The sequence below is a fragment of the Euleptes europaea genome, chromosome 7, assembly GCF_029931775.1.
Source record: "Euleptes europaea isolate rEulEur1 chromosome 7, rEulEur1.hap1, whole genome shotgun sequence".
Classification (NCBI taxonomy): Eukaryota; Metazoa; Chordata; class Lepidosauria; order Squamata; family Sphaerodactylidae; genus Euleptes; species Euleptes europaea.
The window spans coordinates 51,522,330-51,542,102 of NC_079318.1; the positions used below are offsets into that span (position 1 = coordinate 51,522,330).

Consider the following 19,773-nt stretch of genomic DNA (forward strand, 5'->3'; position numbering starts at 1 on the left):
TACAAAGTCAGTTTACATTGTATGTGGACACGTTTAGAAAACTTTTCACTTCACACTATTAGTGCCTGTAAAAATTATAGCTTGTTGGGGAAACATCTGGTCATATGAATCCTAAAATGTATTTTTTTATATAATTTCCTAAGCCTTCATTATCAGTTTTTGAGTAGGGGTGCTCGAACACTTGCTGAATGGGCATACTTCCCTTTTGCTAGTGGGCAGCCAATTAATCAATGGATGATTCACAACCTGTTCAGGTGTATTTGCAGGAACAGGCTACTTGCAATCAGTGGAAGCCGACACCCCAGCTGATTTCCTGCTGAGGAAATTTTGCTCTGGGCCCAGCAATGGTTTTTCGGGGTGGGGTGGGATCTGGAGCCTGATGTCCCATGCCCAAAAACGTTGCTGCCCCCTGGACTTGCTGAGGTGCAGCAAATTGGAGGGGGGGGGTTGATCAGAAACTGGAGTGAAACTTTGGATTTGTGGTGCCTTTGCCCCCCACTCCACCCCGGTTGGCCCCCATTGAGTTAACGCAGCCGCTGCACAAATAGTAAGTCGCTGAACTCAGGGATAAAACGCTTCCTGTTTTTAACAGGCAAATAGCCCAGGATAACTTTCTGGGTGTGTGTCTAGACTGTACCTTTCCTCAGTAGCTGCAGCGCTGAACAGGAAGCGAGTGAAATGGTGCCTCGGACAAGAGACGGCAGCGAGCCTAGGACTTGGTGCTGGGTGTTGCGCTTGCCAACGTCCGCCATCCCTCATGCTGATTTTTTTTTTAAATTCGTTTAGCTTAGCAGTGTTCAGCATTGGAATTAGTACGGCCCCCGTGAGGCTCGCAGATGCCGGGTGTACTGATTCAGCATTTTCTCCTATTCTTGCTTCTAGAAGTTCCCTTCTTACAGACCATACAGGTTCTTGATGTGTTGCAGATGGAGATACAAACCAAATGGAAAAGTAGCAGCGATCTGTGGCATTCCCCCTCCCCATGTTGTTGCCATTAACTATAGTTGCCATATGCAAAATGTTGAGGTGGATTTTCTCTTCAATTTTGCAGAAGGTGGATGTGCCAATGATGCTGCAGTGCCTGAGGGAACAGAGAATGTTCATGATCCAAACCATTGCTCAGTACAAATTTGTCTATCAAGTGCTCATCCTGTTCCTACAGAACTCGAGGCTTATTTAGCATCCTCTGAAGAGACTGTTCCTGCTCTCTTCGCTCATCGCGCCTGCAACCTTGTGGCTTTTCAAATCTCTTCTCCGACGATAACCATGTCTTTCAGTATTGTGTGGCGCTCCCAAAATTGCCTCACTTGTAAGGAGTCCGTGTCCTTCCCAAGATTATTTTATATGAGATAATTTATTGTTTTTTCATTGTCTTGAATTGATGTGTGGATTTTTTTTAAAAAAAATTGTGAAACATGATAACTTTGGAATTGAACCACATTTGAAATGACTGATCTGCATTGTAACATGACTGTGAGGGAAGATGTTCCTATCTGATGGTGGAGTTCTCCTGACCTTTGTGTTACTTACTATACGACAGGTGAGGCAGTGGCTCATTAAAGGAACAACATTGTTTTTCATCCTTCTTCCGGGGCATGCAAATAGGAGAGAAGATCCTACTATAGATTTCATATCATCCAAATAATCTGAAAGTACGTAAATTTCTATAGTTATGGGACAGAATAAGCTTGAATTACATCTGAACATCAGGTAGCTGCAGTGCAAATCCTCAGCATCCCACAATGCCTCCACATATGCAACAACGACACCGTTCAGTTGTTGTAACAAGGTAAGTCTTAAAACTGATCTGGAGGTCCTGGAACTGCCTAAGAACCTTTGTTCCCCAAATTACAGTGAATCCTGCTCTCCTGTTTCAGGAAACCGATCTTATTAACTCGATAGTATATAATGTCAAATAGGTGGGGGGAGGGTTTGTCTAGGCATTTCTAAGCGACAATCTGCTGGGAAGCTGAACTACATCAGCAGCTCCTATTCAATTCTGTGGAACTTGCAAGGAGAACGTCTTAGCAATTTGTGCCCTAGATCTTTATAGGTCATATTCCATTCCCTGCAGTCTGTTCTTCTGATTAACAATGACTTATCAGATGAACATACGAAGCTGCTTCATACAGTCAGCTCATTGGCCTCCAGACCAGGGCCTTCTCGTCCGTCTGTCAGCAACATTTCAAGTCTCAGGATGAGTTCCGTCTTAGCTCAGGTGTTTGAAATCCCAGTGCCGGCACTTGATTCCGAGAACGTCTGCGTGTGCTCTGCCGCTGAGGTATGGCACCTGAAGTTAGGCATTTATGTTAATCTGCTGTTTGTTTCCGCTTTGGGGAGGGGTATACAGTTTGAGACAGCCATGCTGAAGCAGAGGGCTTGGCTTGTGCAGTGGGTGGGATGCAGCTAAGGGGTAGAGCTAGGCCAAAGCACCTTCCTACCCAAGGGCAGCCTTGGGGCATAATGAACAGTAAACATTGCTAGAGGAAAGAGAGATGCTCAAATCCCCTCCTTCCCCCAAATGATATGGGGAAGAGAGCATTAAAAATGTTGGGGGGGGGGAGTCTCTTGTTGATGTTCTTTTAGAGATTGTGCTGATTCTTTAGTCAACTCCTGTTTTCAGGCCAGCACCTCCTTACCGATGCCAACATATCTCTTGTTAAATTAGCTGCAACCATTTAAAGTCTTTTAGTGGCATCTGCGTGATAATTGCACAGAGACGCTTTCTATCTGGGAAGCTGGCCAAGGAATAAACCTTGAAGCAAAGTGTATTAAATTAGTTATCTCATTATAGCTTTTTGAATAATTTCCTAATGATGAATTAAGTTTGAACCCAGAGCTGTCAAGCCCCATTGCTCCATTTGGCCTGACAGGTAGGGAGTAAGATGGAGGTGGGGGGGGAGAACAGTCTGCTCCAAGTTCTGATTATTATGATATCTCAGTTGAAACGAATATATTCTTGGCTTTCCGGGAAGTGCATGGGGGGGAAAAGGTTATTTAATAAGCATACATAATGGATGCTAAGAGGCAAAAGTCGAAGCCATGCAGCCAAGGTTTTTTGTCGCAGTGTGCACATCTTGCAGGCAGAATTGCAGGCCTTCCAAAATGGGGGGGGGGAGAAATACAATGCTCATTTATGAGCCTAACAGTTACCAGTCTAATAAGCAACTATTTTCAATCTGTTCCTAAAATGGGCAATAGACTTCAAAGTGACTTCCGTTAAAACGCACTTTAAATTTTAGTGTCATGGTCACGTCAGACTTTTGACCTTGACAAGGTCTGTTAACATTGAAGCAAGAGGTTGTTGCATTATCTTGAACAATTTTTCCCCTCCTTCTGGTAAGTTCAGCATTACAAGACTGGGATATGAATTCACTGTCATTCAATAAAATGTCTTGTGTAGAGCAATGTAGAGTGTAAAGCCAGCGTGGTGTAGTGGTTAAGAGCAGTGGTTTGGAGTAGTGTAGTCTGATCTAGAGAACTGGGTTTGATTCCCCACTCCTCCACATGAGCGGCGGAGGCTAACCTGGTGAACTGGATTGGTTTCCCCACTCCTACACACGAAGCCAGCTGGGTGACCTTGGGCAAGTCATGCTCTCTCAGCCTCACCTACCTCATAAGGTGTCTGTTGTGGGGAGGGGAAGGTGACTGTAAGCCGGTTTGATTCTGCCTTAAGTGGTAGAAAAAGTCAGCATATAAAAGCCAACTCTTCTTCTTCTTCTAAAAGGCTACATTTAAGATTTCATGTTGAATGAGGTCTTTTGCCATGCCAAAGTTTATACAGGAAATGGAATTTCCTGAACCAACTTCATCAATCACACAGAAAAGTCAGATCAGGAAGACTCAAGAATGGACTTTCACATTCATTTGCCATAATCTTAGAATGAAACTTTCTGTTTGGATGTTATCACTTTATTAACACAAATATATGGTTAATACACAGGATGTAATCTACCTGAGCTGGCGTGGCGTAGCGATTAGACTAGAACCTGGCTGAAATGATCTGGCCATGATGGGACTGGGGTGGGTATTTATGGTGGTTCCAATTGTTCCTGGAGAATATGTTGCCCAAAGAGAAGCTGAAATACTGCTGCTCCACCCTATGGACTTTCGTCTGTGTGTTGCAAGGAACCATCTTCTCTCCCAGGATGTTAAACATCTATATGAAGAAGAGTTGGTTTTTATATGCTGACTTTCTCAACCACTTAAGGAAGAACCATACTGGCTTACAATCACCTTCCCCTCCCCACAACAGATACCCTGTGAGGTAGGTGGGGCTGAGAGAGCTCTAAGAGAGCTGTGACTAGCCCAAGGTCACACAGCTGGCTTCATGTGTAGGAGTGGGGAAACCAACCCGCTTCACCAGATTAGCATCTGCTCACATGGAGGAGTGGGGAATCAAACCCAGTTCTCCAGATTAGAGTCCACTGCTCTTAACCACTACACCACGCTGGCTCTCATGCAGATAAGTGACATCACCAAAGGTATTCAGCTTTTTCTGGCTTTTCTATTAGTTCCCAGGGGAACTGTGGAGATCCTGAACCACTACTTGAAATCAGTAATGGACTTGGAGTTAGGTGAACAAACTAACACAATCCATGTTATCCACTCCAGGATTTTTGGCACTCCACAGACCCAGAGAATGGAATACTTGAATGCCCTGTATTCCCAAGTCTTGTGTAACTTGAGGTTCAATATAACCACATATTTGTATACAAAGCAACTAAGTAATGTTTATAATAAGGCCAGCTCTTCTAGCAAATTAATGTTTAGGTCAGCATGTCCGCTTGAGATAAAAGTTTAAGTGCTTTCATGCATCATCATGCCATACCCCAATTTGCTGAGCATCAGTGATTCCTGGACCAGTTTAAATGTGTGTAAATACAACAGAAATGAAAAGAGATGGAAATTGCATAACAGGACTTCAGAATGGATTCTGCAAAACAAGTTTGGACGACTTACCCACTGTTGCATTTTCAGCATGTCTCATGGTAGTTGCATTCACAAACAAACCCTGGATATAAATTTGTAGCGGAGTATTCAGAGTGGATTGTGACCTGGTGAGACATTGATTTTCTTAATTGCCTCGACTCTCTTGCTAGACTCAGAGTTGAGTTGTTTATTTAGTGTCCAGATAAAGTGGGCAGAAATTAATTTAATCCCTGTTGTTCTCATCAAGCTCCATTTTTGTGCTACTATTCCATTTTTAACCAGCATTAGCAACAACAGAGTATTCAAGGTAACACAGCTTAATTTTGTTGAAATCACCACTGATGGGAACATTCTCTCCATTTCTAAACAAAAATATCTTTTTGTGGATATTTTGCAGAAAAACTTACATATGCAGATGTTTCTAAATTGCATCTGTATCATCTTGTATGACTTGTGTTACAGAAACTAACATGCTTAATTGATTTTTACATCACTGGACTTAATTCTATTTTGCTGCAATATTGTTATACTTCATCTGGTATTTGCTGTTGACTCAAGTCCAGAGCCATTATTTGGACAGACTTAAGTTCTCTTGTATGTATAAATTTTGTAAACAACTGAGGTTAACTGTTTATTTCCATTAATTCACTATGACTGCCATATGCTCCATTTTGTACTATTGAATGCCTTTAAAAAAAACTATGCATGCTATTTTGTACACTAATGTATATTCGTATCAGTACATAAGCTTATGCTTGTTGGTTTTATGTTTTGTATAGAACCAACTGACTGACAGTATTTTTGCACTGTTCTCTGGTCTTCTGTTTTTGTAAGTTCTTCAGCATTAATCATTTGCATTTTTTTAACATTTTCACTGCCTTATGTAAATAGATGGCTTTTCCAATGTGAGAAATCTGACTCAAAGCTTTGTTTTTATAAAAGACTATGCCAAGCCTTTGTATTAATCTTATGCAATAAATTTTGTTTCTCAAATTCCAGTTGTCAATTTACCAGTTTGATTACAATGAACACAGACACTTTTTATCAGTGTTGCAACCTGCATACTTATAATGCTTGTTTTATCAGTCTAACCCGGTGTGGCATACCAACCATAATGAGATAAGTTGGAATTTCACCATCCCTTTTTAGACAGCAAAAAGGGTGACTATGGAATACTAGGATCATCACAACACGTGGCTGGTGGGTTGAGGTCAGCTTGGTGTGCCACAAGTTATGCTGTCTATATTAAGGAATTTTAATTAAGCAATAGGACAGATGTATAATCCTTGACCTGACAATGAGGCAAATGTAGGGGGATTCAGGGAAGAGCTACAACCTTTTTGCACATGCGGTTCACCATACAGCGAGAGATGCGTACACAGAAGGAACTTTCAACTTACTGTGAAAGTTTCTTCTCATTCGTATATCAGGAGATGCCTTTACTGTGGGTTATGCCTCCTGCTTGTTCCATGGCAGGGCAAATGTAAATTAACTGCAAAGCTTCCCTGCTCTATTGGAGGCAAAACCTCCAGTTCACATCTCACCAAGTTCCTAAGTAAGACAGATTCAAGAAGCAGCATAGTGAGAGGGTTTTCCCGCCGAGGTATAGGAAACAGAAGGCAAAACACTAGAGGAAGGTTAGAAAATACAGATGGCAGAACTGCAGAGAAGTCTGATCCAGGTTGACCTCTTAAACCAGTAAGATACAAGCTTTGATCCATCTAGCAATAGGCGATTTGGAAGCTTTCTCATGTTGCTTTTGTTGTATGAGATGAACAAAAATCCAAGGAATGGAAGGAGGCTGTGCACTTGATTATGATCTAACTTCTTGATTGACATTCAGTTTGTGCCAGACCCAGTCCTTGAACTAGTTAAGGTGTGGAAAAAATGCAGGTAAGAGGACTTCCTGACTCCTTTGGAGTGTACAATTCACCTTTAGAATGGAGGGATCCATCTTAAGAACCACTGAATTTGTCTGGAATTAATAAAGCTGCCATCTGATTGACAGAGAAGAGTTCCGAAACTGTTCTGGCCTCAAACTGTTTGATATAATGATGCAAAAATAGGGGATCTCCTTAATGGCCTGAGAATGGGCAATAGTGCCACTATTTAGCAGCTGAGCTTATTAGGTTAGAAACCCTATGAAAAACTGTCATGGAGCAGCCAGAGAACTTTGTGGACCACTGTCTGTTGGAAGATTGGCAGCCTTTCTGTGCACCTATTTGGTGAATACCTAAATGGTATCATAAATTTTGAACCATGATTACCTAGAAGCCAGCATGTCCTCTAAAGACCCCCTTTCCATCATCAAGCAAAGAGGAAGAACCAGGCTGGACTGGGGTGGAACAGAGGTCCCTGAATCAGGGTGTCATGGGCTGGGAGGGATGAGCCATTGGGATAATTCTACTATGGCTACAATATCAGGGAAACATCTTCTGTTGTCAGTAAGGAATTGTGAAGATGGCCTATGCTCCCTTCCGGTTGACCCTGTTGCAAGCTCTGGCTGTTCATAGAGTTGGCGGGGTGGGGGGTGGGGGGGCAGCTGAAATATCTATAGAATCATGGAGTTGGAAGGGGCCATACAGGCCATCTAGTCCAACCCCCTGCTTAACGCAGGATCAGCCTAGAGCATCCCTGACAAGTGCTTGTCCAAACTCTGCTTAAAGACTGCCAGTGAGCTCACCACCTCCCTAGATAGCTGATTCCACTAACGAACAACTCTTACTGGAAATTCCCCCCCCAATATCCAGCCAGTACCTTTCCACCTGCAATTTAAACCCATTATTGCAAGTCCTACACTCTGCTGCCAACAGGAACAGCTCCCTGCCCTCCTCTAAGTGACAGCCCTTTTAATACTTAAAGAGAGCAATCATGTCCCCCCTCAGCCTCCTCTTCTCCAGATGAAACATTCCCAGCTCCCTCAGACTTTCCTCATAGGGCTTGGTCTCCAGGCCCCTGAACATCCTCGTTGCCCTCCTCTGCACCCGCTCCATTCTGTCCACATTCTTTTTCAAAGTGAGTGGGCTGTCAACTCTGAAGAACAGGGACCAGTTGTAGTGCTGTTACCCAAGACGATGACGAACGTGTGAGCATTCCCTTACAGGACAAAAGTCTCTCAAGCCTGCATTTCTTTTTATTCCTGAAGGTTCATCAACACACTAGAAACAAGCAGAGTTATTCCATACAGGGGTCAAGAAGCTGCATATTCACCATCCTTGCAGAGACACTGTTAGCATAACTTGGACAATCAGCCTGAGTTTTGATACTGGAGATGCATACTGTAAGCAAGAGCAAAGTTCATACCCCATGTTGGCATGAGAGTTTACAAGTGCTCACACACACACGTTATTTTAAAAAACCTAATAGGGCACAGGTCCTGCTTTGTTGGAAGCTAAAAGCAATTACACAATAGCACTCAGGAGGCAAACAAGCAAGCAGGCTCTAGCAAGGGCGTCCCAATTTAATTAACTGCTTTGCATGACTAAGATACACAATACATTAAAATCTGTGGGGAACAAGAACTGGTCAGCTCCACACGTGATCAAAGGCATTACCTGTATGAAACCGTGGCATTTTTTTTCTTTTTTTTAAAAAGCATTAAAAATTAATTTGTCAAGGCTCAAGTTACTTCACAAATCTCGGAGAATGCAAGAGGCAAGGCCTAAGTGCGCCGCGTGTTTGTCATTCCAATTATTTTACAGAAAAGCTTTCATCCCATGTCAGTTTTCAAAGCACTCCTGATGTTTCCATAGCAAGGCTTTTAAAGAAAGGTTGAAGGATTGCATAGATTCAAAGACTCAGTGGGCCTCTAATTCCTTTTTGATCTCTGTAACGTATGGATGATCTTTCCCATGTGCTATCTCCATGATAGCAATTGCCTGAAAAAAGAAAAAAAATACAATTGATTCAGACAGCCTTGGTTTGTGAAATGTTCTCTTCAGGGATCCTGAAGAGTCAGAAACCTCTGACTGGTTTTTGTCCCCTTAAATGTACCCAATTGAAAAACAGCCCATTTGATTGTAAGTATCAAACCTTATTATATACACAGCACCTTTGATCCTAAGAGATCGTCAAGCCCCTTTTGAAAGCAAAAAAGGTAAAGGACATTGTATGCGCCTTTCTATCCAAACTTAACTGATTATCGCTGTAATACGGAACAGTTCCAAGACTAGTTTGGGCCGGACGGTATTCAGGCCATCACAGGACAAGATGGAGTTTGGATGGTGGATGGGAGCAGGCAATGCGCCATCCATATCTTAAATGAACACAACCTTCCATCTGCCACTGTATCTGCATCGCCCTCTAATGAGGGCTTCTTGACCCAATGTTGGCCTACAGAAATACCCAGAGATGATGGGAAAGGCCACAGATAAAAGTTGAAGGGTTAGTCACTACACATCCCAGCGAGTCACAAAACAAACAGCATGAAGGTCTTTGACCTCTCTTAACAAGAGTTTTAATGGTTCTCTTGGGACTTACATTTCATTTCTGAATTGTATCAGTAGGGAAAAGGGAAAGGTCGTTGTGCAAACACCGGGTCATTACTGATGTCACATCCCAATGTTTACTAGGAAGGCTGTGTTTATGGGGTGGTTTGCCATTGCCTTTCCCATCTACACTTTATCCCCAGCAAGCTGGGTACTAATTTTACCAACCTCGGAAGGATGGAAGGCTGAGTCAACCTTGAGCCCGCTAGCTGAAACTGACTTCTGTCAGGATCGAAACTCAGGTTGTGAGCAGAACTTTTGACTGAAGTACTGCAGCTTACCACTCTGTGCCATGGGACTCTGTATCTGTAGGACTGATCTGCAAAAGGTTAGTAATAAGACTAACAGCCCATTGCTGAAACAACAGTGTGTGGAGTTGGCATGGAAGAGGCGCAGCGGTGCCAATTCACGCACGCCGTAAAGCAAAAAAAAAGCCGTTTCACGGCTTTTTTGTTTTGTTTTACTGAGGCTAAAAGCCCCATTGAAAACTGAGGCTAAGCCTGCTCAAAAGCCTGCTCCCGGCACCGGCGTATCCGGCCAAACCAGGATAGGAAGCCGCCTAGCTGGCGGCTCCTCCCCCTGGCCTGCCCCCCTGCGCTGGCATGGCCTCTCTACGCCATGGCCAGTGCCATGGAGAGGCCGCACCAGCGGAGGGGGGAGGTGCGGTTCTGCGGCGCTCTGCCGCTGGCGGGCCTGGCTTTGCCACCAGCGTAAGTGCGGGTAATCACGCAATTACCCACACTTATGCTGGCGGCGGGGTCACGCTGGCTCCTAAGAGGTTTCAGCCCATTTTTCAGGAATGGGCTGTAACCTTCGTAGATGTGAATATGAAAGACAATGGTCCACAAAAATTCTCACACTGATCCTTTCAGCCGATGAAGCTACAAATAAGTTAGGAGGAGATGCTATCATGAAAGGAGCAGGATAGATGCTTCTGTAAGGAAGAGCCTTACAATGGGTGAGATCAACCATCTTCTACAGGCCAGTATGGTCTTGCCCATGTAAGACTGGCATTCTCTTATGACTATATGGTGGAAAGGCAACAAATCAGCATGACTTTTGCAACGGGATCTTTCATATCAACAGCCTTTTAGAATTCTTTGTCAAAGGCTTTTTGAATGTCCAAGTATTCAAAGTCCTTCATCATGGCCTCCTGAGTCAACTGAGCACTCTTGCGATAGCCATAGGGATGTGCAAAAAAACAAAACAAAAAAATACCCAGTATTTTTCCGAGTGGACCCGGAAAACATCAGTATCCCCAAATTCCAATACCGGTATGGTATTCGGATCCGGGTCCATTTTTCTGTATAAGAAAACTTTCCGAGGGGCTGGGGGGGGGGGGCTGTTTTTGAAGGTCCTTTAAATAACCCCCAAATTTTTAGTAGATTGATCTAAGGGGTCACTTCTATGGGCTCTGGTACAGGGTGCTCCCAGCCATCCTTCATTAAGTTCTATGGAGGAAGAAAAGAAAAAAATACCTCCAAGCTGCTTCCATGGCTGCAAGCTGCAATCACTGGTCAAACCATGCCTTCCATGGCAGAACCAACACAACAAGCCCAACAGAACCATTGCAGAACCCGGTAATACCAGTAGAGCCACAAGCCGACGTGCCAAGCCAAACAGAACCAAAAGCAAACCAGACAATCTCTGCAGTAGAAACACGGGGGGGGGGGCACTTTTGCAAGCCCAGAACAGCAATGCACAGAAGCCCAGCAGAACCCAGGGCCATGGTGGCAATGCACGCTCGACAGGACTAATGTCAAGCCAGAGGATCATAGCAGAACAAATCCAAGCAAGGGATGGGGGAGGGGGTTTGCAGCAGAACAAATGGCAATGTACAGAATGCCCAGCAGAACTCAATGCCACTGTGGCAATGCAAACTCAACAAAACTAATATCAAACCAAAGCAAAACAAATCCAAGCACTTGAGCAGTGAGCTAAGCTGTAAAAAACCGCCAAGGGAACACAAAGCAACACTTGCAAAGGCAAAAAAGGCACCTCTTGAAACTGACCCCCCAAAAAATGAAACTGACAGAAGCCTGCCTAGAAGAATTCCCCCAAGAAGTAAAAACAAAGGGAAGGAATGGAAAAGAAACAACAGTCTCTAGGAGCCTACAAACTCTGGTTCCTGGTTTTCCTGATCAATTTCAAATATTTTCGGGATTTTTTGGGACCATTTTTCAATATTCCAAAAAAATTCTCGGATAGATTTGGGAGACCCTGAATATACCCTAAAAATACAGATAAGGTACTTTTCAGGTATATTTTCTGCTCAGGTATCTGAATGCACGCCCCTAGATAGAAGGACAAGAAACACCCGGTTAAGAATCAATAACTGATTAAAGAACAGAACGTGGAGCTGCCTGAGGAGTCAGTGCTTTTTAACTTATGCATCTGGTTTGGAGAGAGCAGAGTAGTAGTCAGGATTGTAGATGTCACCAAATCAGTAAGGGTGACAAAATCCCAAACAACTCCAAAAGGATCAGCCAGGAAATGTGTTTATGAAAGTCATCCCAACTGGGAGATGAGTTCTAACAAATGCAAATTACACATTTATTTTTTTCCTACGAAACCCACGATAACACTAACCATGTAGCAGCTGTATTTGGAATGATGGTGTAGGAAATGCAGCCTTTAAAAAAATCTTTGTCTCAGGCACTGGTTAGGACTCACTGTCATGGCTTGGCTGCCCTGCCTTTAATGTATATAGCTCGACTGGCATCTAGAAGCTATGCAAAGCAAGCATCATGTGTAAGTTACCTCTCTTTCCTTGTCTTTCAGTATGAAATAAAAATCCCAAATTTGCCAAAGCTTACCAATCTACTGCTCGTATCCCCCCACCCCAACACACCGGGTTTTCCAGCTACAGAAAAAAAAATATTTTGACTACCATATGCACTAATATTCAAGTTAGCTACTGAAATGCAATCTGCTCGGTGCCATATGCCAGCTTCCATGAGAGCCAAGAACATTCAGTTTCTGAACAGCTCTTGATTGTACACAAACCACAGAAACTGAGGGTGACTTTTCAGTAAGGGATCCTGTTGGGGAAACCATATGTATGAATTAAACCAAACGGCTGCTCGCTGCCACCTTAATTGAAGGAGACGCAGAATGGGTGAAAAGAACCCAGGCAGGGGCAAGAAGAGGACCATGCCTAGATGCAGTGTTCTACAATAACCATTGTGGTATGGGGAAAAGAGCCTGAAACTCTGCTCCTTCGACGAGACACAAGCATCTGCCTCAAACAAAAATTAAAGAACGGAGGAAGGCAACAAATAAAGCCAGCAAAACATCCCCATAGGTGACCTTAACCACCCAATAACTGGTGTAGTTATTCTACAAAAAACAGAATACCTTTTTCAAAGCTTTAACACCAGCTGCTCTGTTTTCCAGGCCCATGTACAGCCTCCCCAGCTTCAACCACATGGAGGCCACATTGAGGGAGTACAAAGGGTAATGTTTACTGTTAAAAAGAAAAGAAAAAGTAACAGAGCTTGACATTTCAGTGATACAGTTCTGCCTGGGACAGCTCAGCTCAAAAACACAAGCCTGGCCAGACCCAAACCCCCGGTCTCTATAAGAACATAAGAAAGGCCATGCTGGATCAGACCAAGGTCCATCAAGTCCACACAGTGGCCCAACCAGGTGCCTATAGGAAGCCCACAAACAAGCCGACTGCAGCAGCATTATCCTGCCTGTGTTCCAAAGCACCTAATATAGTAGGCAAGCTCCTCTGATCCTGGAGAGAATAGGAATGCATCATGACTAGTATCCATTCTGACTAGCAGCCATGGATAGCCCTATCCTCCATGAACATGTCCACTCCCCTCTTAAAGCCTTCCAAGTTGGCAGCCATCACCACATCCTGGGGCAGGGAGTTCCACAATTTAACTATGCTTTGTGTGAAGAAATACTTCCTTTTATCTGTTTTGAATCTTTCAGCCTCCAGCTTCAGAAGATAATCTCACATTCTAGTATTATGAAAGAGGGAGAAAAGTTTCTTCCTGTCCACTCTCTCCATACCATGCATAATTTTATTGACCTCTATCATATCTCCCCTTAACCACCTTCTTTCCAAGCTAAACAGCCCTGAGCGTTTTAACCGCTCCTCATAGGGCCAAGAGACCCCTCCACTTTCTCTCTATGTATTGATAGCTGATCATCCCCAGTATTTTTACAAAGACATCTTTTGTCAACTGATGTTCATTCAACTTGCCATGGCCTTCAGCAGAGTAATCCCACACAACCAATTTCATCTGACATTCTGTCAATGATTGAGTTGAAGTGGTGGCAGCAGGCTAGGCTACCCAAGTCACACAGCCAGCCTAAACCAGCTTAGAACAACGGGCTCTGTGCCCATAAAATCTAGGTGAGTCGCTGGGGTGATAAATCTGATTTGGGCCCTAGGGGAAGAATGTGCCACTGTGCTTTGCCTATCACCACTCCCTGCCAGCTGATCTATGACTTCATGTTGGCACCCGAATCAAAGGGAGAGGCTTGCTTGCACTCCCCAGCTGGAGAGAAAATCATGCCCCAAGCCAGTAGCTTGCCAAGAAGCCTTGCAACTGGCCTATGTTCAAGCATAGTGTACACAGTGTAGCTACACAATCTCTGAGTTAAACTGCTGACAGACGTGCTTTTTCTGTGAAGACTTTATGGTGCTGGGAAGGTATTACCAAGGGGGGTTGCAAAACTGTACCTTTGATAACATCCTTGCTGTATGAATTCAAAAGCTAAAATGTCCCAAAACAAAGAGGATGCAAAAGGAGTAATATACTCTTCCTCAAAGGGAAGACTGGAGAAGGGCATATAAGGAGCTGTGTGTGTAAAGTGCCGTCAAGTCACAGCCAACTTATGGCAACCCAGTAGGGTTTTCAAGGCAAGAGACTAACAGAGGTGGATTGCCATTGCCTTCCTCTGCATCGCGTCCCTGTTATTCCTTGGTGGTCTCCCATCCAAATACTAACCACAACCAACCCTGCTTAGCTTCTGAGGTCTGGTGAGATCAGGCTAGCCTGGGCCATCCAGGTCTGAGCATATAAGGAGCTGCCTTATGCCAAATCAAGTTACTGGTCTGTCCAGTACAGTGACTATCAGCAGCTCATCTCCATCACAGGCAGAAAGAAGTCCTTCCTAGCTCAAACACACCAAAGCTGGAAATACCAAAGATTGAAACGCAGACCCTACAATAGCAAGCGTGTGTTCTGCCATTCAATTATGCCCTGAATTTTCACATTATGGCTACAAGTATGGAGGTAAAAGACATCAGGGAGCTGACAGGTGTTGACTATATAAAACACATTTGAAAAGTGGTGTTAGAGGCGAATTTTACAGATACCATGCACCACCAAAAAGACAAACAAATGGATTCTACATCATATCAAGCCGGAACTCTCCCTAGAAGCTAAAATGTCTAAACTGAGGCTATCGTACTTTGGTCACATTGTGAAAAGACAAGAGTCACTAGATTATATTGGGTGTGGTGGAACACAGGCAGGATGGTGCTTCTGCAGTCATCTTGTTTGTGGCTTCCTAGAGGCACCTGGTTGGCCACTGTGCGAACAGACTGCTGGACTTGATGGGCCTTGGTCTGATCCAGCAGGGCCTTTCTTATGCTCTTAAAAGTCAATAATGCTAGGAAAAGTTGAAGGCAGAAGGAAAAGCAGACTCAACGTGATGTGGATTGACTCAAGAAAGGAAGCCACGGCCTTCAGTTTGCAAGACTTGAGCAAGGCAATCAATGGCAGAACAATTCGGAGGTCATTAATTCATAGAGTTGCCATAATCTGGAGAGCCAGGTTTGATTCCCTACTCCTTCACATGCAGCCTGCTGGGTGACCTTAAGCTTGTCACAGTTCTCTCAGAACTCTCTCAGCCTCATCTACCTCACAAGGTGCCTGTTGTCAGGGGGGGGGAGGGAGGAATTTGTAAGCCTCTTTGAGACTCCTTTTGGTAGAGAAAACCAAGATATAAAAACCAACTCTTCTTCATAAGTTGAACGCAATTTGAAGGCACATAAAACATACATTTCCTGTGATCAGGAGAGCCCAACTCAGAAAAATTACAGAAATTATGCAAATGCTCATTTGCTCTAATATTTGGTTATTTCCTCTTTCACCTGGGGCCAGCCACATAAAAACGCTGGCACTACAGTGCCACAGGTGGGAAGGGGGGGAGTCATTAAGCCCATTGGTTGTAAGCCGGCTTGTTGTGGCTTTAAGTGAAAGTGAGGGGCAAGAAAGTGGCCCTCCCTTGCCAGGGATGGAAAACTGGAAAAACTAGAAGGACACCATCACCACCATCACTTGGCCAAGAGAATCAGGCTTTTAGGGAGCTACAAATAAGGCAACTGTGGAAAGAAACCATAAAGTGGTAACCCCCTGGTTGTGTTATGCTCTAAAGAATACTGTGGCTCCCCCTAACAGAAGCGGAGGATCCCTGCTGAGGGGGATCCGTCGTTTGTGGGGCCGCGCCGGGTGGCTGGGCCCGGCTGGCTCCTTGGCGGGGAGGGGAGTGGGGGGGGGTCCCACGCTCCCTCCTGACTCCCGGCGAGTGGCGGGGGGGGGTAGCTCCTACCTGCTGGTGGCGGTGTGGTGGGGAGCGTATCTGCTCCGCTCTCCGATCCTCGTGGCGGCGGGGGAAGCAGGAAGTAGGTAACAGGAACCCCCCCCGGTCTCCGCGCGCCTTCCCCTGTCCCGCCTACATTTCAAATGGGCCAATGGGAGCCCACTCCCAGTCCCTGCGTCCCGGCCGGCGCTAACTGACCAGGGCGTTCCGTCTGGTCCGCCGGGCAGGTATTTAAAGGGAGGACCTGCTCGGGCTGGCCCTGTTTGCCTGCACGCTTGTCCCGCCCACCCTTTCCCTTTAGCTTAGCTTTGGCCAAGTCACGGTGGTACATAGGGTTTAGTGGGTTGAGGGCAGGTTGTGTTTTGTTGTTCGCTGTGGTTCCATATGCATACGGGCTGTTTTCGAAGTGTTCTTGTTACATTTGTGGGGGGTTTATGGTTGGTTGCCATGATTATCTGTCACAACTGTCGGGGTTGGCGGTTTTGGGCATGGGGCCAGAATCCTGTTTGCGGAAAAGCCGGCCTGCGAGCCCCCTTTTCCGGGGCTGGGGACCCCAATAAGGGGTTTTGGGGGGGGAGGCCTGTGGTTTGGCTGGCCGCCGTGGCAGTCGGGACAGCCTGCCTCCTCCCAAGTGGCAGTGTTCCACACAGTGGCTGCCGTCAATGTGGTTCCAGTATCTGCCATCTCAGGCTGTACCCAGCATGGGCTGGGCACAGGATACATCAGCTGGCATCGGGTCACCTGATGTCAGGATTCTGCCTCCATGCTTGCCAATGCCTAATGATGTATATTTTGATTGATGTATATATTAAAAAGTTGTGGCCTGTTTTATTCCATATTTGTGTTATGTCATATTTTATTCCAGAAAGGGTGAGTAGTGCAGCCCCTTCCCCGGGGGGAGGAGGTGTTTGGTCGTCATGGTTGGGTTGAGCAGACGGGCCCTGGGACCCTTATTGGCCTGGACCCGCAAACAAGGCTTTGCTGGGCTTTGTTTACTTTTTTCACACAACCTACTATTTTCGGATGAAGAAGAAGAGTTGGTTTTTATACACTGACTTTCTCAACCAATTAAGGGAGCATCAAACCAGCTTACAATCACCTTCCCTTTCCCTCCCCGCAACAGACACCCTGTGAGGTGGGGCTGAGAGAGCTCTAAGAGAGCTGTGACTAGCCCAAGGTCACACAGCTGGCTTCATGTGTAGGAGTGGGGAAACCAACCTGGTTCACCAGATTAGTGTCCGCCGCTCATGTGGAGGAGTGGCGAATCAAACCCGGTCCACCGCTCCATACCACAGCTCTTAACCTCTACACCATGCTAGATGAAAGATAGGAATCACAATGTTGCCAGAAATGGAAGACTCTTTCTCTCTTTTCCCCCCCAGATCAGATTCCAGATCGGACTGTATTGCTTGATTAATAAGTTAAAATTAATCTATTAACAGGCTTCTTTAAATAAAAAGGCACTCTGTATAAAAACTATAGACAGCAGAGATCACCTTAGACAAGGCACACCTCTCACACACAAGAAAATGCCTATAGAATGGTGCTGCCGCAACACATACATAAATCACTTACAATTAAATACTTTTCTTCAAAAACTATTGCTGCATTCACATGCAAATCTATGCAATAAATTACAACCCATATAATTAATCCACTAAATTGGCTTACTCATATGACAGCCCTGTTTTTGAACATGTAAATTAATCAGAGGCTATTGTGAGATAAACAGGTTTGCATTATTTTAGATATTGTCATTTCTTTTCTGCAGAGTGCTGGCCTATAGGCAGAAGCATTACTTAATGAGATCTCATTATTTGATTAAAACCAAAGCTGCATTAGGGGTACTTCTGCATACTATACTGTCCCTAGCTTTCTCTGTAATTGTACATTACCTGTAAGGTTTGATAATCTTCTGCCCATAGCGTAAAGCACCTTCCCAGTCTTGCATGTAGAGACAGACTCCCATGGCCTGATACATCATGTGCAGCATGTACACGTTGCTCTCTTCAAACACACAGCCCATCTTCTCCAGGCTACGCTCACAAACCTCCAGCAGTTCATTTGGGGGTAAGCCAAGAGTCAAGGAATATCTAGTCATGACCACAGGTCATAGAGCTTAAAGATAAGCACTTTGTACCAGCTCCTTAAAAAGGCGACCTTTATAAGCAAAATACATAAAAAATACATTTTCCACACACACATACAACCCACCATCATTTTTTGTCTCCAGCACCTAGTATACTAAGTGAGTGTGGCAATGATGTTAGCCTCGATACCTAACAGGCTTCACCATGTTCACATGCAGTTATACCTCTGAAAACAAATGCTGGTGACTAAGGGTTAAATGCAAGGTTTCTGTGAATGTGAGTTCCCAGAAGGCTTGGCTCCAACCCGCTGTGGGGCCTTCCAGAAGCACCTAGCTAGGCATTCTTGAAAACAGAATGCAGGACAAGATAGACCCTTAGTTTAATCTAGCAAGCTCAGACAGACAGCAAATATTCGAAGTTAAAAATATCAAGATTTTTTGCTGTCATGCCTCTGTTCCCAGTGCTGTTAGGAGGAAGTCCAAAGTTTTTTTTAGCAAAGACTACTGGTTTATTTATTTTACTTCATTTATATATCACTTTTCTCCCAAATGGGGCCAAAAATGGCTCACAATATTTACTCCTTTTCTATTTTATCCTATTGTATTTATACTTGCCCCCTTTAAGGCTTTTATGGTGGAAAGGCACATTATAAATATGTAAGCCACCAGAGGCCTAAGCCACGAGAGGTCAATGTACTTGGGGTTTAAACCCTGCTGAAAAAGGAGAGCGCACACACAGAAATCCAAGGGACAATTCCAGAATATGTGGTTGGAGGCTTTACTGACTGACAGTCCAGTTATTTTCTAGTTTTATGGAAATTAAAATTCTAGTTTTATGGAAATTAATAACTATGTAATATAACAAATATCTTGAAGGCTGACTGGAACAGATTTCTCTCACTTGAAGTCTCAAGGAAGGGTTAAATCGATGAGGCTTGTTTCCCTATTAGAATGCACAGTTTTTGTAGCTCGGAGTCATTCCATTCTTTGTTTAATCAGTAAGGTAAAGATAAAGGTAAAGGTCCCCTGTGCAAGCACCGGGTCATTCCTGACCCATGGGGTGACGTCACATCCCAACGTTTACTAGGCAGACTTTTGTTTACGGGGTGGTTTGCCAGTGCCTTCCCCAGTCATCTTCCCTTTACCCCCAGCAAACTGAGTACTCATTTTACCGACCTCAGTAATCAGTAGCATATCAATAAATACACACTCAAGAAGTCAGCTGAAAATGAATTTCTACATGCTTTACCCCTATGCTAAGTTCAGTTCCAAAGAGAACATATTTGCTAGAACTCTATTTAAATGAAACAGTTCCCTACACAAAGTGCATATGCCAGAGAGGGGTAGGGAGAATGCTGAAAACAGTAGGGGAATTTCATTTCTGGACACCCCTCAAGAAAATGAGGCTCCTAAATTGAATGTAAAGTTCCATTTTACATAGAGACAGAGAAGAGAGAGCACCAAAGGATATATTTGTAGTGTTTGGCCCTCCTGAATTCTTCAATCACATTTCTGGCATATTTGATCATATCTCGCACAGCTTCTGCTGATGGAGGCTCATTCAGCTTGCGGATTTCAAGTTTATCTTTGTCCTGGGGGAAGAGTTTCAAGAGAGTTAGAAGAGCTGTTCCAGCTCTAACACACAAAAAAGCAGATCCGCACAGAATCTGACAATAGCTAGAAAAATTAGAGAGC

At 44.4% G+C, this 19,773-nt stretch overlaps 2 protein-coding genes across 3 annotated transcripts in view; one reads left to right on the forward strand and one right to left on the reverse strand.

Annotated features, from left to right (window-relative positions):
- PTPN14 (protein tyrosine phosphatase non-receptor type 14) overlaps positions 1-1,359 on the forward strand; it is a 122,965-nt gene extending 121,606 nt beyond the window's left edge. For both annotated transcript variants that reach the window (XM_056853072.1, XM_056853071.1), the window contains exon 19: positions 1,052-1,359. In XM_056853072.1, the coding sequence (XP_056709050.1) occupies positions 1,052-1,180 (129 nt within the window). In that variant the 3' untranslated portion in view covers positions 1,181-1,359. The remainder of the gene's footprint in view (positions 1-1,051) is intronic.
- Positions 1,360-8,513: 7,154 nt separating this feature from the next.
- SMYD2 (SET and MYND domain containing 2) overlaps positions 8,514-19,773 on the reverse strand; it is a 51,059-nt gene continuing 39,799 nt past the window's right edge. The window contains exons 9-12 of the mRNA XM_056853075.1: positions 19,550-19,670; positions 17,885-18,059; positions 12,777-12,885; positions 8,514-8,810 (exon numbers count right to left, since the gene is read on the reverse strand). Coding sequence (XP_056709053.1) covers positions 8,730-8,810; positions 12,777-12,885; positions 17,885-18,059; positions 19,550-19,670 — 486 coding nt within the window. The 3' untranslated portion in view covers positions 8,514-8,729. The remainder of the gene's footprint in view (positions 8,811-12,776; positions 12,886-17,884; positions 18,060-19,549; positions 19,671-19,773) is intronic.